Source organism: Bos mutus, chromosome 3, assembly GCF_027580195.1.
Source record: "Bos mutus isolate GX-2022 chromosome 3, NWIPB_WYAK_1.1, whole genome shotgun sequence".
Classification (NCBI taxonomy): domain Eukaryota; kingdom Metazoa; phylum Chordata; class Mammalia; order Artiodactyla; family Bovidae; genus Bos; species Bos mutus.
This window is the reverse complement of record NC_091619.1, coordinates 1,736,500-1,754,512: the sequence shown is the minus strand read 5'-3', so window position 1 is coordinate 1,754,512 and position 18,013 is coordinate 1,736,500. Positions and strand designations below refer to the sequence as shown.

The 18,013-nt window shown below is 35.2% G+C and overlaps 1 protein-coding gene across 1 annotated transcript; it reads left to right on the top strand.

Annotated features, from left to right (window-relative positions):
* Positions 1-15,955: 15,955 nt before the first annotated feature.
* Positions 15,956-16,915, top strand: LOC102270493 (olfactory receptor 10X1). The gene has a single exon (XM_005901110.1). The coding sequence runs from the start codon at positions 15,983-15,985 to the stop codon at positions 16,913-16,915; it is 933 nt and encodes a 310-aa protein (XP_005901172.1). The 5' UTR covers positions 15,956-15,982.
* The last annotated feature ends 1,098 nt before the right edge of the window (positions 16,916-18,013 follow it).

Here is an 18,013-nt window from a genome sequence, read left to right as displayed (position 1 = left end):
TGTCTGATGGCAAATAGTAACTAGCCTTATTGTGGTGATCATTTGAAATTGGAAATAATAAAAAACTTAGGAATAAATCTACCTAAAGAAGCAAAAGACCTATATATAGAAAATTATAAAACACTAATGAAAGAGATCAAAGATGACACAAATAGATGGAGAAATATACCATATTCATGGATTGGAAGAATCAATATAGTGAAAATGAATACACTACTCAAAGCAATCTATAGATTCAATGCAATCCCTATCAAGCGACCAATGGTATTTTTCAGAGAATTAGAACAAATAATTTCACAATTTGTATGGAAATACAAAAAACCTCAAATAGCCAATGCAATCTTGAGAAAGAAGAATGGAACTGGAGGAATCAACCTGCCTGACTTCAGGCTATACTACAAAGCAACAGTCATCAAGACAGTATGGTCCTGGCACAAAGACAGAAACATAGATCAATGGAAGAAAATAGAAAGCTCACAGATAAATCCACACACCTATGGAGACTTTATCTTTGACAAAGGAGGCAAGAATACACAAGAGAGAAAAGACAATCTCTTTAACAAATGGTGCTGGGAAAACTGGTCAACCACTTGTAAAAGAATGAAACTAGAATACTTTCTAACACCATAGATAAAAATAAACTCAAAATGAATTAAAGATCTAAATGTAAGACAAGAAACTATAAAACTCCTAGAAGAAAACATAGGCAAAACACTCTCTGACATAAATCATAGCAGAATTCTCTATGACCCACCTCCCAGAGTAATGGAAATAAAAGCAAAAATAAACAAATGGGACCTAATTAAACTTAAAAGTTTTTGCACAACAAAGGAAACTATAAGTAAGGTGAAAAGACAGCCTTCAGAATGGGAGAAAATAATAGCAATGAAGCAACTGACAAAGAATTAATCTCAAAAATATACAAGCAACTCCTGCAGCTCAATTCCAGAAATATAAGCAACCCAATCAATAATGGGCCAGAGAACTAAACAGACATTTCTCCAAAGAAGACATACAGATTGCTAACAACTACATGAAAAGATATTCAACATCACTCATTATCAGAGAAATGCAAATCAAAACCACTATGAGGTACTATCTCATGGTGGTCAGAATGGCTGTTCTCAAAAAGCCTAGAAACAGTAAATGCTGGAGAGGGTGAGGAGAAAAAGGAACCTTCTTACACCGTTGGTGGGAATGCAAACTAGTACAGTCACTGTGGAAAACAGTGTGGAGATTCCTTAAAAGACTGGAAATAGAACTGCCATATGACCCAGCAATCCCACTCCTGGGCATACACACCGAGGAAACCAGAATTGAAAGAGACATGTGTACCCCAATGTTCATTGCAGCACTGTTTGCAAAAGCCAGGACATGGAAGCAACCTAGATGTCCATCAGCAGATGAATGGATAAGAAAGCTGTAGTGCATATACACAATGGAATATTACTCAGCTATTAAAAAGAATACATTTGAATCAGTTCTAATGAGGTGGATGAAACTGGAGCCTATTATACAGAGCGAAGTAAGTCAGAAAGAAAAACACCAATACAGTATATTAATGTATATACGTGGAATTTAGAAAGGTGGTAATGATGACCCTATATACGAGATAGCAAAAGAGACACAGATGTAAAGAACAGTCTTTTGGACTCTGTTGGAGAAGGCGAGGGTGGGATGATTTGAGAGAATAGCATTGAAACATGTATATTATCATATGCGGGATAGATAGCCAGTCCAGGTTCAATGCATGAGACAGGGTGTTCAGGGCTGGTGCACTGGGATGACCCTAAGGGATGGGATGGGGAGGGAGGTGGGATGGAGGGTCAGGATTGGGAACACATGTACACCCGTGGTTGATTCATGTCAATGTATGGCAAAAATCACCACAATATTGTAAAGTAATTAGCCTCCAATTAAAATTTTAAAAAAGAAATAAATTACAAAAAAAAGAAATATCAAAACACTATATTGTGCTTCAGGAACTAACATAGAGTTGTAGCTCAATTGTTCTTGGACAAACAAACAGTGTCAAAGAAAAATAGATAAGATTTGTTGCTTCCGGAAGTGGGGGTTGGGGATGGGTGAAGACTGCCAAAAGGTACAATCTTCCATTTATAAGATAAATAAATAGTAAGGATGTAATACACAACATGACAAATGTGATTAACCCTGCTCTATGTTACATATGGAAATTGTTAAGAGAGTAAGTTATAAGGGTCCACATCATGAAGAAAATCATTTTTCCTATTCCTTTAATTTTGTTTCTATATGAGATGATGAATAATAACTAAATTTATTGTGGTAATAACTTTATGATATATGTAAATCAAATCATTAATAGTCATCTTAAATTTAAATTGTACTATATGTAAATTATACCTCAATAAAACTAGAAGGATAAAAATCAATATTGTTTCAATAAACTAACAATGAATTATCTGAAAGTGATAAAGAAAACCATCCCAACTACAATAGCATCAAAATCAATAATATATTTACTTAGGAATAAATTTAAACAAGAGGTGAAAGATACACTGAAAACTACAAGACACTGATGAAAGAAACTGAAGAAGACCTAGGTAAATAGACAGGTATTCTGATTCACAGATTGCAAGAAATAATACTGTTAAAATATCCAGCCATCTATAGATCCAATGAAATATCTATGAGAATTTAAATATAATTTTCAAAGAAATAGAAAAAACAATCCTAAAATTTACATGGACCCTGAAAAGACCTTGAAAATCCAAAGAAATCTTAGGAAGAGCAAAGCTGAAGGCACCAAAGTTCTTGATTTTAAATTATATTACAGAAGTATGACAATCACAACAGCATAAAAATAGACACATAGATCACTAAGACAGAATTCAGAACCCAGAAATAAATGTGCACATATATGGGCAACTTATATTTGACAGGAGAACCAAGAATATTCAGTGGAGAAAAGACAATCGTTTAAATAAATGGTCCTGGGAAAATTGTTTATTAAAGTATAAGAAAATTATAATGGAGTATTGTCTTTATTCTACTCACAAAAACTAACTCTAAAGTGGATTAAAGACTTAAATAAAAGAGAGAAAACCATAAAACACCTAGAAGAAAATATGAGGGACAATTTCCTCCAGATTGACGTTGGCAATAATTTTTGGATACAACACAAAAGCAGAAGGAACAAAATGAAAAACAAACAAGTGAGGCTATCTAAAAATAAAGGCCTTCCACACAGTAAATAAAAGATCAAAATAATTAAAAGGTAACTGAAAAATGGGAGAAAATATTTGGAAGCCTTTTGTCTGATAAGGGGTTAAGAGCAAAATATAAGGAACTCATAGAACTCAATAGCAAAAATATAAATAAATAAAATCCACACAAATTGATTTTAAAATGACAAGCAGAACAGATTTTTTTTTCTCAAATAAGACATTCAAATGACTAACATGTACATGGAAGCAAAATATTTGCAACCTTTATTTCTGATAAGGAATTACTGTCCAAAATATATAAGGAGCTCATAGAAAAAACAAACAAACAAAATAAAGGGAGACACAAATGACCAAAGGTATAAAAGTGTGTTCAATATCACTAATCCTCAAGGAAACACAAGTCAACATGAAATGTTACCTGATACCTCTTAGGATGGCTGTTAATCAAAACACAAAAATAATAAGTGTTGGTGACGATATGAGAAATGTTAACTCTGAAATACTGTTGACAGGAATGTAAATTTATACAGACATTATAGAAAACAGTAATAAGGTTCTTATTGATGCTTTTGAACTGTGGTGTTGGAAAAGACTCTTGAGAGTCCCTTGGACTGCAAGGAGATCAAACCAGTCAGTCCTAAAGAAAATCTGTCCTGACTATTCATTGGAAAGACTGATGCTGAAGCTGAAGCTCCAATACTTTGGCCACCTGATGCAAAGAACTGACTCATTGGAAAAGACCCTGATGCTGGGAAAGACTGAGGGTGGGAGGAGAAGGGGATTACAGAGGATGAAATGGTTGGATGGCATCACCGACTAGATGAACATGAGTTTGAGCAAGCTCTGGGAGTTGGTGATGGAAAGGAAAGCCTGGTGAGCTGCAGTCCATGGGGGTCACAAAGAGTCAGACATGACTGAGCAACTGAACTGAATAAACTTCCTCAATATATTAAAAATTAAAATTAACATATAAGCCAGCTATTATACCTCCATATAAAACTTACATAAAGGAATTTAAATCCCATGGTGGAAAAGATACCTGCACTCCTATGTACATTGCGGCATTATTCACAATAACTAAGATATGAATGTATCTGAGTTATACATGATATAATATAAATGTACATCAACAGAATAACCTACAAAGAAACTGTATACACATCCAATAGAATATTATTTATCCTCAGAAAAGAAGGAAATGCTACTATTTGTGACAACATAATGGACTTGAAGGACACCATGCTAAGTGAAATAAGCCAGGCACAGAAAGACAAATACTTTATGACCTCACTTATATTTGGAATTCAAAATAATCAAATGTATAGAAACAGACTATAGAATGGTGGTTATAATAAGGGTATGTGGCAAAGGAGAAATGGTTTGGTGAATCATGGTTTTCTGTTTATGACTATTATTAACTGAATACTTATTTCCATTTTTTTATGGCAAGTGTAGTTTAAATTAAGTATAAAAATTGATATGATAGTTTCTAAAATATGATGTATGTGCTATAAAACAATCCCATTATATTATAACCTCAGTTGTGTCTCAACTATCATTTTGCATATGTTCTCATTTTGAAAGCTTTTGATATAAAATATGAGAACAAACAAATAAGTAAAATAAATGAACAAACCAGTCCAAACAAAAATAAACACAGAATAGTAGTTACCAGATGGGAAGCAGCAGCCAAGGTGGGGGGTAAATGGGTAAATGGGATGAACTGCACGGTGATGAAGAGAAATTAAAATTTTGGTGGTTACCCCACTGTAGTGTATACAGAAGCAGACATAAAGTTGTACACATAAAAGCTATGACAAACCTAGACAATATGGTAAAAAGCAGAGATGTCACTTTGCCAACAAAGGTCATTATAGCCAAAACTATGGTTTTTCCAATAGTCATGTATGGATGTAAGTAGACCATAAAGAAGGGAGAGCACTGAAGAACTGATGCTTACAAAATGTTTATAACTGATAATTATAATTGAAAATTCTATCATTATAGTATTTCTCAGAAATTGAAAAGTTGAATATTCATGATTGACAATGAATTTTTTGCAAGCCCAGTAAATTTCATATCATTGTTTCTAAAAATAATAGAAAAAGGAAGTAATGATACTGTTCTCCCATAAACTGTTAAACGTCACATTTAATGATAAACCATTAGGCTACTAATGAAATATAGCTTAGAAGAAATTCAGAACATTGAGTTATCTTTATTTATAAAAATGGAATGAAAATGATCCAAATCAATTTTGTTTCAGCAAAAAGAAATATTAGTCATGGATATGTTAGGTAAATTTTCAAAGCATCACTTTTATTTAGGGATAACTTTTATATCAAATTTTTATTTACATTTATTAACGTTTCTCTCTTACCCAAAATATATTAAAACATTAAAAAAATTAACCTATAAACATTTTTGTTGCAGAGAACTTTTATATGATGATCAATTGAAAACTTATAAGTACATATGTAAAATATAAATATGTTTATCAGATCAGATCAGATCAGTTGCTCAGTCGTGTCCGACTCTTTGACCCCATGAATCACAGCAGGCCAGGCCTCCCTGTCCATCACCAACTCCCGGAGTTCACTCAGACTCACGTCCATCGAGTCAGTGATGCCATCCAGCCATCTCATCCTCTGTCATCCCCTTCTCCTCCTGCCCCAATCCCTCCCAGCATCAGAGTCTTTTCCAATGAGTTAACTCTTCGCATGAGTTGGCCAAAGTACTGGAGTTTCAGCTTTAGCATCATTCCTTCCAAAGAAATCCCAGGGCTGATCTCCTTATACCAACAAAGTTCATAGAGTAAATAAAAGATAAGTTTTAAATGTAAAAATGCAGGGTAACAAATTCCATTAAATATGTTTAAATGAGCTACAGAAGTACATAAAATATCAATATATGCAATATAAAAAAAATTCACATGGAGAGATTATTTACCTCCTCTTACAAAGAATGGCGACTCTCAATATAAAGGGCATTTCCCAAAGAGATATTTTAAATGACCGCAGACAGCGGGAAAAGGAGACTAGTTTGGCATTTTTATGACAACTTGGGGGTGAATACAAGGTGAGTATTATCCATGCAGAAGCTTTCATGGTTGGGTCACTGGACTTTTTTATCAGCTTGCCCGGAAGGAGAAGAGAAGAGGCAGAAGTGTGGCAGAAGGAGAAGAGGAAGGGATGTAAAGGCTATGAACCATCAGAAAGCCAAAATATCCAAAATATGGAGTCAGACTCTTTAATTAATTCTGCCAATAGCATTGTGTCTTAAGTAGCTATACAGTAGGTGTTAGTATTGGACGGGGTGATTACTTTCATTTTATTCTTCTTTTTCAAGATTATTGTAGATGTTCAGGGACTTGTGACTTTCAATATGAATTATAGAATAATTTTGTCTTTCTCTCAAAAAAAACTTTTCTGGGAATTTTGAAAAGCATTGAATTATATATATATACATATATTATAATATATATATATTATATATATAATGAAGTTGGGAATCAGTTTTACTCTTTTCTTAGTTTCTGTACATAGAACTAGTGGGGATAAAATATTAATAAAATATTTGGGAACTCATTGTGGTACCTTCAAGTCCTGAAGTCCCTAGACACTTCATATTCTCCTTTTCACTTTTCAGAATCATTTATAGTTATCTATTGAATTATTCCCAAGTTATTTGGCTGTACTTAGAGGGGAAAACAAATACATAAAATTTAATCTAGAATGTGAGTAAACTGAACTTTTAAAAAAATTTGTCAAGATGTTCACCAAAATTCCAGTATATTTTGTCATTTTTATATTGACAACAGAAGTCAAGTTATAGATTTTCCAAATCGTCACTAATACTGGTATGACAAATCTTTTTTTTCAAAGACATTTTAAAGACACTTTTTAAAGACATTCTAATAGTTCTGTAGTAGAATTGCAATGTGCTTTTAATTTGTGTTTTCTAAAAACTCCTAAAGCTTAGCATATTTTCAAATGATCCTTGATCATCCATATGTATTCTTTAAAGGTTTTAAAAATCTCTGTCTCACTATATCAATGTATCTACATATCCATACAACTATGTAGTCATAACATCAGTGGAAGTGTTGGACTACAAAGATATATTTTATTCTATCGTGAATTAAAATACCAATATTTCTTATTTTAGAAGTGTTCCCAACACTTCTCCACGGCACCTTCTCCAATTACTCTGGTCCATACTCTGGTCTTATTTTGTCTGACCACTGAGTCCTCAGCATACTGCAGCATCAGTCAGTTCAGTTCAGTCGCTCAGTCATGTCCGATTCTTTGCAACCCCATGAATTGCAGCACGCCAGGCCTCCCTGTCCATCACCATCTCTCGGAGTTCACTCAGACTCACGTCCATCGAGTCAGTGATGCCATCCAGCCATCTTATCCTCTGTCATCCCCTTCTCCTCCTGCCCCCAATCCCTACCAGCATCACAGTCTTTTCCGATGAGTCAACTCTTCGCATGAGGTGGCCAAAGTACTGGGGTTTCAGCTTTAGCATCATTCCTTCCAAAAAAATCCCAGGGCTGATCTCCTTCAGAATGGACTGGTTGGATCTCCTTGCAGTCCAAGGGACTCTCAAGAGTCTTCTCCAACACCACAGTTCAAAAGCATCAATTCTTCAGAGCTCAGCTTTCTTCACAGTCCAACTCTCACATCCATACATGACCACTGGAAAAACCATAGCCTTGACTAGATGGACCTTTGTTGGCAAAGTAATGTCTCTGCTTTTGAGCACTTATATTGGCTCTACCTTCATTCTAAAAATGAATCCCCCTAAAACCAAGTTCCTCTGTCAATTTATATTAACATCTCTATCCATAATGTTATTCTCTTTCTTGCCCTGCACTTGTTTTCCCTGAAGACTGGGGAATATCAAAGAAAATGGAAGATTGTAATCAAGCAGGACCATATAGGGTCTTCCCTCCCAGCATGTCCTCTGACTGCTTCTTATTTGCAGAAAAGCTTCCCTGAGTCACAAAAGACTTGGCTCAATTGTTAATAATTGGAATAATGTGAACTTGTAGTTCCAAAAATAATAATTTTGTCAGGAGAACTCAAAACAATTTAAACAACATATTAGCCATATGGCAGAGTCAGAGAATATTTACTCACTCCCTAAAGGACATAGATAACAGTGTCTGACATATATTCCTGAGTTGTTTTACAAATATTGAAACTCCCACCATGTAGAAGAAGTTAATTGCATGATGACCATAAGCTTGTAACTCCCAAACTGAATGGAGACTGAGGATTAATGATGTTAACCTTTGTGATACCACCCTGTCATCTCACCATCAAAAAATCATAGAATTGTTCATGAGCTGATCACACACTCTACAACCCTCTCACTCAATTTGACTTTAAAAATTCTTATCTGAAATCCATTGGGGAGTTCAGGTTTTTAAGCACAGCTACCCATGCTCCTTGCTTGGCCTTGCAATAAATGCTGCACTTTCCTTCATCACACTAAAAGTCAGTACACTGGCTTTACTGGGAATGGGTAAGCAGATTCAATCTGGGTCCAAAACATTTCTTACACCAAGATATAAATCCCTCTAAGAAGATACTATTCCTTCTACTTTTCTAATTTCTTCTATAGTACAGTTTTTAAACACTGTAAGCTCTTAGTCAATACACCAGGAAGAAGTCAATGATTAGAAGGAAAACATTAGAAAAACACCTACTTATGTTTTATTGACTATGCCAAAGCCTTTGACTGTGTGGATCACATCAAACTGGAAAATTCTTCAAGAGATGTGAATACAAGACCACCTTACCCCTCTCCTGAGAAATCTGTAAGCAGGTCAAGAAGCAACAGTTAGAACTAAACATGGAACAATGGACTGGTTCCAAATTGGGAAAGGAGTATGTCAAGGCTGTATATTGTCACCCTGCTTATTTTATATGCATAGTACCTCATGTGAAATGCCACACCGATGAAGCACAGGCTGGGATTAAGATTGCTGGGAGAAATATCAATAACCTCAGATATGCAGATGACACCACCCTTATGGCAGAAAGTGAAGAAAAACTAAAGAGCCTCTTGACAAAAGTGTAAGAGGAGAGTGAAAGAGCTGGCTTAAAACTCAGCTTTCAAAAAACGAAGATCATGGAATCTGGTCCCATCACTTCATGGCAAACAGATGGGAAAACAAAGGAAACAGTGACAGACTTTGTTTTCTTGGGCTCCAAAATCACTGCAATTGTGACTGCAGCCATGAAATTAAAAGACACTTGCTCCTTGGAAGAAAAGCTATGACTGACATAGCATAAGAAAAAGCAGAGACATTATTTTTCCAAAAAAGGTCCATCTACATCATGGCAAAACCAATACAATATTGTAAAGTAATTAGCCTCCAATTAAAATAAATAAATTTAAATTAAAAAAAAAGTTCTGTCTAGTCAAAGCTATGGTTTTTCCATTAGTCATGTGTGAAAGTTGGACTATAAAGAAAGCTGAGTGCTGAAGAACTGATATTTTTGAGCTATGGTGTTGGAGAAGACTCTTGAGTCCCTTGGACATCAAGGAGATCAAATCAGTTAATCCTAAAGAAAAGCAACCCTGAATATTCATTGGAAGTACTGATGCTGAAGCTGAAGCTTCAATACTTTGGCCACCTGATATGAAGAACTGACTCATTAGAAAAGACCCTGATGCTGGGAGGATTAAGGGCAATAGGAGAAGGGGACGACAGAGGATGAGATGGTTGAATGGTATTACGACTTGATGGACATGAGTTTGAGCAAGGACTGAGAGTTGATGAAGGACAGGGAAGCCTGGCATGCTGAAGTCCCTGGGGTCACAAAGAGTCAGACACAACTGAGCAACTGGACTGAACTGATTTGGGATGGACATGTACACTCTGTTATATTTAAAATGGTTAGCCAAGAAGTACATACTGTATAGCACATGGAATGCTGATCAATATTATGTGACAGACTGAATGGGAGCGGGGTTTGGGGGAGAATGTATGACTGAATCCCCTCGCTGTCCACTCAAAACTATCACAACATTGTAAACTGGATGTACCCAAATACAAAATTAAAAGCTTACATAACAAAAAAGAAGGAAAATATTATGGTGAGTGAAAAAGTGAATTGAATGAGCATTAAGGATGCAGTTTACTTCCATCCTGCCAAAACAAAACTTATAAAGTTGCAGGAACCTTTGGTTATGGACAAAATATGAACTCTGCAAACTTTAAATCCCCAAAGATCCTAGAAGAGCTTAAGTCACATGTTATACAAATCCCATAACTAATGAGAGCAAATTACAAAGTTGAGAGAGAAACTTTTCTCCCTCTCTGATGAAAGAAGAGAAAATCCCTCATGGTCTCCTAACCAGAATTAAACCTCTAGAGCTGAGGAACCTCAAGCCCTCATAATTATCAGACAATATTTCCAAAGGAGTAGAAAAAAAGGCTCTAAATTATTGCAATTTAGTGAGTGTTGGAAACTGATCATAGCATCATGGCCTAGCCTCAAAACTCTTGTCAAAAAACTCCAGACTCGTAGAGAGCTGAAGTGCACAAAACCAGGACCTCCTTTTTAACCTCCTAGGTGGGGAGACTCAGACTCAGAAGGTACAGGGACTTTCCTGAGGTCACTAAAGTATCAGTGATAAAGTCAAGAATCCAGTCTTTGACCAGTGATTTTCACAATAAGTTGATCTTTGCTTCTTTTTGAGTGAAGAACACAGCATGTTTATATCAATGTGAAGACTATCTTAGAAGAATGTAACTGTATCTCTGAACTGGCTTTGGAAATTTGATAAAATAAACAAGGTAGGAAACTATTCTAGATGGTTTGATTCTCTTTTCATCATAATTAATTGTCACTACATTTTCTCTAAATTATTTCTCTTAACTTTGGAAAGAGCACGTATTTCTCTTGCCAGTGGATCCATATCCCAAATTAAATTAGAAAATAATTGATGTAATGACAACTTCAGAGATAGCTGAGGGTAGGATGAGGTGTATGCAATATCATAAGTACATACTGGAAAAGACTGATGATGGGAAAGATTGAAGGTAAAAGCAGAAGAGGGCAGCAGAGGATTAGATGGTTAGGTAGCATCACCGTCTTAATGGACATGAGTTTGAGCAAACTCTGGGAGACAGTGAAGGACAGGGAAGCTTGATTTGCTGCAGTCCATGGCGTTGCAAAGAATAGGACATGACTGAGTGACTGAACAACAAAATTATTTTTATGATTACATGTAATAAATGTAAATACATACACAAATTATATATATATTACATGTGTGTGTATGTATTTTCCCACTTGGTGGTACTTAGTTAATCCTTTAGTGATTAACTAAATAATCTGAATAATTGCATTATTACATATTTACTGTGAATAGTCATGAGAATTTAAGAACCTTTGCATGTAGATTGCTGTACTGATGGAAGTTTTCACAATGGCTTAGGGAGAAACAGAGGAAAGCAGCATTTTCTGACAGAGAGATAAGTTCTTTTGAAACAGTCCAGAATGCTTCAGAAAGCTATTTATAGGGAAAATTATTTGCAAGTGAAGATTTGTACACCAAGGAGACTCATGCTGTGTTTGAATACTAGGAGGCTTACCTAAAAGGCTGTATTGATGTAGCCCAAGGATGAATTCAATATTATTCAACTTAATATATGCTTAGGAAAGAAGTCAGAGAAATACTCCAGTCTTCTCTTCAGAAGAGAGTTACTCACAGATAAGAAGGTATGGATACAATGAGAGAAGAAAACAGGAATGGGAAAAGACTTCACAGAAAAGATTAGGTCATGTGACTCCTGTGTGACTATGAAATAATAAAATTCTTGTCAGATCTAAAATGACAAAAGAGTCCAAGGGACCTATGTGGTAAAGTCCATAGGTTGTGAATTATTCATGGAAACATTTGTAATTTAAATGATTGTGCTACTGCCTTTTCTCACGCTTAGTGACCAGAGAGATTCTCCCATGAAAATGTTTAAAACAAAAGCAAAAAACATAATTTTTATTTTATATGGAGTATAGTTGGTTTACAATGTTGTGTTAGTTTCAGGTGTATAGCTAAGTGATTTGTTATATATAATTCATTCCTTTTCAGATTCTTTTCCCATATGGTATTATAGAATACTGAGTAGAATTTCCTGTGCTATTTAGTAGGCTCTTGTTGATTATCTATTTTATATAGTCAGTATATGTTAATCTAAAATTTCTAATTTATCCCTCCCCCTTCATGCTTCCTGTTTGCTAACCATAAGTTTGTTTTCAAAGTCTGTGAGTCTGTTTAATTTTGTAAATAAGTTCATTTGAATCATTTCTTTAAGATTCCACATATAAGTGATATCATATGATATTTGTATTTTTTTGGTATGACATCACTCATTCTGATAATCTCCAGGTCCATCCATTTGTTACAAATGACATTATTTCAATCTCTTTTGAGATTTAATAATATTCAATAATATTGAGTAATATTCCACATATATATACATAAACATATGTATGTGTGTGCTCTACATCTTCTTTACCCATTTCTCTGTTGAAAGACATTTAATTTGCTTCAATGTCTTGGCTATTGTGAATATTGCTTTAATGAACATCGTGGTGCATGTATCTTTTCAGATTAGGGTTTTCTCTGGATATATGCCAAAGACTGAGACTGCTAGATCATATGGAAGTTCTATTTTTAGCTTTTTTGTTTGTTTTAAAGAATATTTATACTGTTTTCCACAGTAATTGTAAAAATTTACATTCCCACCAGCAGTGTAGAAGGGTTCCCTTTTCTCCACAAGCTCTCCAGCATTTACTATTTGTCAACTTTTTGATGATGTGAGGTGATCTTTTTGGATCAGTGTGAGATGCTATCTTTTTGGATCTACTTTCTAGATTAATGAAAACAAAACAAAATAAGCAAATAGGACCTAGTTAAACTCAAACAAAGGCAGCTCCAGAACCCATAGACAAAATGAAAATACAACCCACAAAATGGGAGAAACTATTTGCAAACAAAGCAACTGACAAGGGATTAACCTCCAAAATATACAGATAGTTCATACAGCTCTATATCAAAAAGCAAGAAATCCAATCAAAAAATGGGTGGAAGGCTTAAATAGACATTTCTCCAAATGAGACACAGATGGCCAAAAATCACATGAAAAGATGCTCTACATCACTAATTATTAGAGAAAAGCAAATCAAAACTATGAGAAGTCTCTTAATCTTAGCCTGAACCAAATCTAATGAATAATGAAAAGTCTATTCATCTAAATGACCAAGATCACACACTGTATATTGCTAATAACAAAGTGAAATAGAAATTTCTTATATTCAAAACTTTAAAAAACTTACTTATTCAACAATTACTGTAAATTATTTTCTTCTTAAAATGCTCTCTATTATTCTAGAAATACAGATATATATCACTCATAGTCTGTTTCCTCAAGGAGGAAATATTGAGAAATAGAAAGAATGTACCATTTAAGTCAAAACAGTTTGATTCCTGTTACAAATACGATGCATCAGAGATGCAATTATCTTATTTCTAAAAATGAATAAAATAATCACACCTCGTCTATACATTTCATAGTTGTCCTATTTTATTTATTTTGTGCTCTGAAGAATAAATTTAATGAACATATGAAAGGATTCACAAAATGTGTGCTATACTAATTATGTTGATGTGTAGTTAAGGGAAAATCACAGGTCAATACAAACAAAAATGAGGAGACGCATTAAATATACAGAAAAATATGTTATGGAAGTTCAAGGAGGATTAGATTAAATAAGATGTAGAATTATCAAGGAGAAGGCAATGGCACACCACTCCAGTACTCTTGCCTGGAAAATCCCATGGACAGAGGAGCCTGGTAGGCTGCAGTCCATGGATCGCTAGGAGTCGGACACGACTGAGCGACTTCACTTTCACTTTTCACTTTCATGCATTGGAGAAGGAAATGGCAACCCACTCCAGTGTTCTTGCCAGGAGAATCCCAGGGACGGGGAAGCCTGGTGGGCTGCCTTCTATGGGGTTGCACAGAGTCAGACACGACTGAAGCGACTTAGCAGCAGCAGCAGCAGAATTATCAAAGAACACATAAACTCATTAACATTTACCTTGTTCATATACTGAGCTTGGCATTGAAGACATGGGTAAAATGTCAATTGTTACCTGACAATTACACATATATTCTAATTAATCAAAAATATTGTAAGGGTTTTTGTATTCTATCTTCCCTCCCTTTCTTCAGAGTAGAAGGAAGGGAGCATGTTCTTTACTTTTAACATTTAAAGGCCTAACTCTCTTCTCCAAGAATTGCTAATAGCTTTGAACTTCTCTTACAATCATAAGCCATCAACCAAATGTAGTCCACAAATTCCTAGGAAGTCAAATATCAACCTTCACTCATTAGATATTTATATACAATATCATATGTGTAATTTATATGTGTAATAGACTCTGATTCTATTAACTACTGAGCAGTGATTTCAGGGTTCAGAATCTGATCCAACTCTGAGTCACCTTTGCACATGAATTTCCTTTATCTGGACATGAATCATAGAAGTTTCTGTCCTTTTTAAGTAATCAGATAAGAAAATCCTTTTAAAACTAAGCCAGAAAAAGCCATAATAAGTAATTGAAATTGGTTACTCAACAGAGAAGAAAAAAGTTAATGAAAATTATGAAAATACCCTATGTCTATACACACAGTTATTTTGCTAAACTAAATAAACCAATAAATAACCAATAAATTAGTGCAGCCACTACAGAAAACAGTATAGAGGTTCTTTAAAGAAACTAATATTAGAGTTACTATATGATCGTGCAAGCCCTCTCCTGGGCATATATCCAGAGAAAAAGTTAATTTGAAAAGATTCATGCACTAATTACATTAGCCAAGACATAGAAGCAGCTTAAATTTCCATCAACAGAGTAAAGGATAAAAGAGTCAGATATGAGTGAGGTGGCTTAGCAGAACACAGCACATAATTATATGCAATGGAATTACTAAGCCATAAAAAAAGTGAAATAATACCATTTGCATCATCATGGATGGACAGAGATGATCATAGTAAGTGAAGTAAGTCAGACAGAAATGACAAACATAATATGACTTTTATGTGAACTCTAGAAAGTGATACAAATTAACTTATTTACAAAAAAAATAAACTCACAAACTTAGAAAACAAGCTTATGATTACCAAAAGGGATAGCAGGGGTGGGGAAGAGAGATAAATTGAGTCTGGGATTAACTTACACTCATGGGCTTCCTTTCTGGCTCAGCTGGTAAAGAATTTGCCTGCAATGCGGGGACCTGGGTTCAATCCCTGGCTTGGGAAGATCCCCTGGAGAAGGGAAAGGCTACCCATTGGCCTGGAGAATTCCATGGACTATATAATCCATGGGGTTGCAAAGAGTCGGACACAACTGAGTGACTTTCACTTTCACGATTATATGTAAAATTGTAGAGAACAGCAACCTACTCTATAGCACAGGGAATTATACTCAATGTCTTATAATAACCTATGATGGAAAAGAATCTGAATAAGATGTGTTTATATCAATATACATATATATAAAACTGAATCACTTTGCTGTACACTTAAAACTAACATTGTAAATTAATTATATGTCCATTTAAAAAAAAGAATCAGTTTGTAATTTTAACATCAAACATTTGTCTCATTCATAGAAAAAAATGTCAACTAATACTGGAAAATATAACATTTGTTTGTTGTTTCTTTTAGATTTCAGATGTCCAAACAATGAAGATCAACCAAACAGTCCTGGAAGAGTTCATTCTTGTTGGCTTTTCTGTTTACCCACATGCACAGACATTCCTCTTCGTGGTTTTCTTTTGCCTCTACCTTCCCACCCTCACAGGTAATCTGGCCATCATGGGTCTAACTTGGGTGGACAGACGTCTCCACACACCCATGTACCTCTTCCTTAGTGCACTCTCTTTCTCTGAGACCTGCTACACTCTGACCATTATCCCCAAGATGTTGGCAGATCTCCTCGTCAAGTACAGAAGCATTTCAGTCATAGGTTGTGGCTTGCAAATGAGTTCCTTCTTGGGACTTGGTGGCACTAATTGTTTCATTCTCACTTTGATGGGATATGATTGCTTCCTGGCCATCTGCAACCCTCTCAGATATCCTTTGCTTATGACCAATATGGCGTGTGGAAAACTTGTGGTCTCTGCTTGGGTTGCAGGCTTCTTTATCTCTGTGACAGAGACTGGAATGATATTCAGGGGCTCTTTCTGTTGTCCCAACCTTGTCAAACACTTCTTCTGTCATATGAGGGCTATTGTGAGGCTGTCCTGTCTAGACAGCAAACTCACAGAATTCATTGTAACAGCAATCTCAGTGTCAGGCTTGATAGGCACCTTCCTGCTTATCATACTCACTTATGTGTTTATTCTCTCTACTGTTCTTAGGATCCCTTCAGCTGAGGGCAAGCAGAAAGCATTTTCTACCTGTGCCTCCCACCTGACAGTGGTCATCATCCACTTTGGTTTTGCATCTATTGTGTATCTGAAGCCAGAAGCATCAGGGGGAGATGACACACTGATAGCAATCCCCTACACTGTCATTACTCCTTTCCTCAGCCCTCTTATTTTCACCCTCAGGAATAAGGACATGAAGAATGCTTTCAGAAAGGTACTCGGAAAAACAAATTCCTTGAATAAATAATCTTGATTTATTGCTGCATTTTTGAATATTCCTAGATGTCAGTAAGGGGTTTATCCTATGATATCTGAGAAGCCTATACCATTTGCCTTTTTCCAGGGGTTGGCATATCGAGATCAAGTGACTGAGTCTAGGACCCTAGAATTGACTTATCTTGTTAAGGAAGTTGTCTATCTCTTTTCATTCTGCATCTTCTACATCTACTATACTCAACTCTACTTTTACTAGTACTATCAGTTCTTTAATTCTGCTTTGATATCAGTCTCTGAAGATACTAGGCTTCTACCAATCAACCTCTGGGTTTATTGCACCTTTGATGAAGTGGAATAAAAACGATTGTGGAAGGAAAAAATACCACGAGTGACCACTATATTCAGAAATGTTTAAAGATATCTAGAAATGTGAATTTTGAATAATGTATATAGGCAATGCTGTGAGGCACTGAATTGTGTCTCCCAGGAGATAAACCACTTTAACAGAAGGTTCACTATATAGTAATCATAATCTCTTTATCTGTGCATATCCGAACTGACATCTATATTTGTTAAGTACCATATCATACTGATTATTAAAAATTTTTAATAACACTGTTTATGATGGTGTTCCTTAATGATTTTCAGATGCTAGCTTCTGAATTTACAGGATGTGTTGGAGTGTTGATTCAAATAAGTCAACAGGGCAGAAGTGCCTACTTGTTTCATAACTGGGGGAATCTATGTTGACAGCTGGAAATAACCTCCATTTTCTTTAAGATGAAGGCACTAAACAGCAAATGTTTGAAAAATTCTCATGGTATTGATGAGTGTGACATTAAAAAGTGTTTTGGAATAATTTTTACAGACGTCTTATATGTAATAAAGGAAACTAGATAACACAGTATCAAATCTTTATATTACCTAAAAGAAAGTAAGAAATACTGTGGAGGTTATATATCACAGAAAATTAGCAAGGGATTTTGTGGAAAATTCCAGCATACAAGCCTGGGGCCATTGCTGAATCCTTTTTCAGTTCTGCTACTAGCCAAATTCATGTCCTCTCATGAAGGTTATAACCACTGTACTTGTGGGTTGTATATATAAAATGTATACAAAGTCTGGAGTA

Coding starts and splice junctions, on each gene's coding strand:
- LOC102270493 (XM_005901110.1), top strand. CDS start 15,983: ATGAAGATCAACCAAACAGTCCTGGAAGAGTTCATTCTTGTTGGCTTT.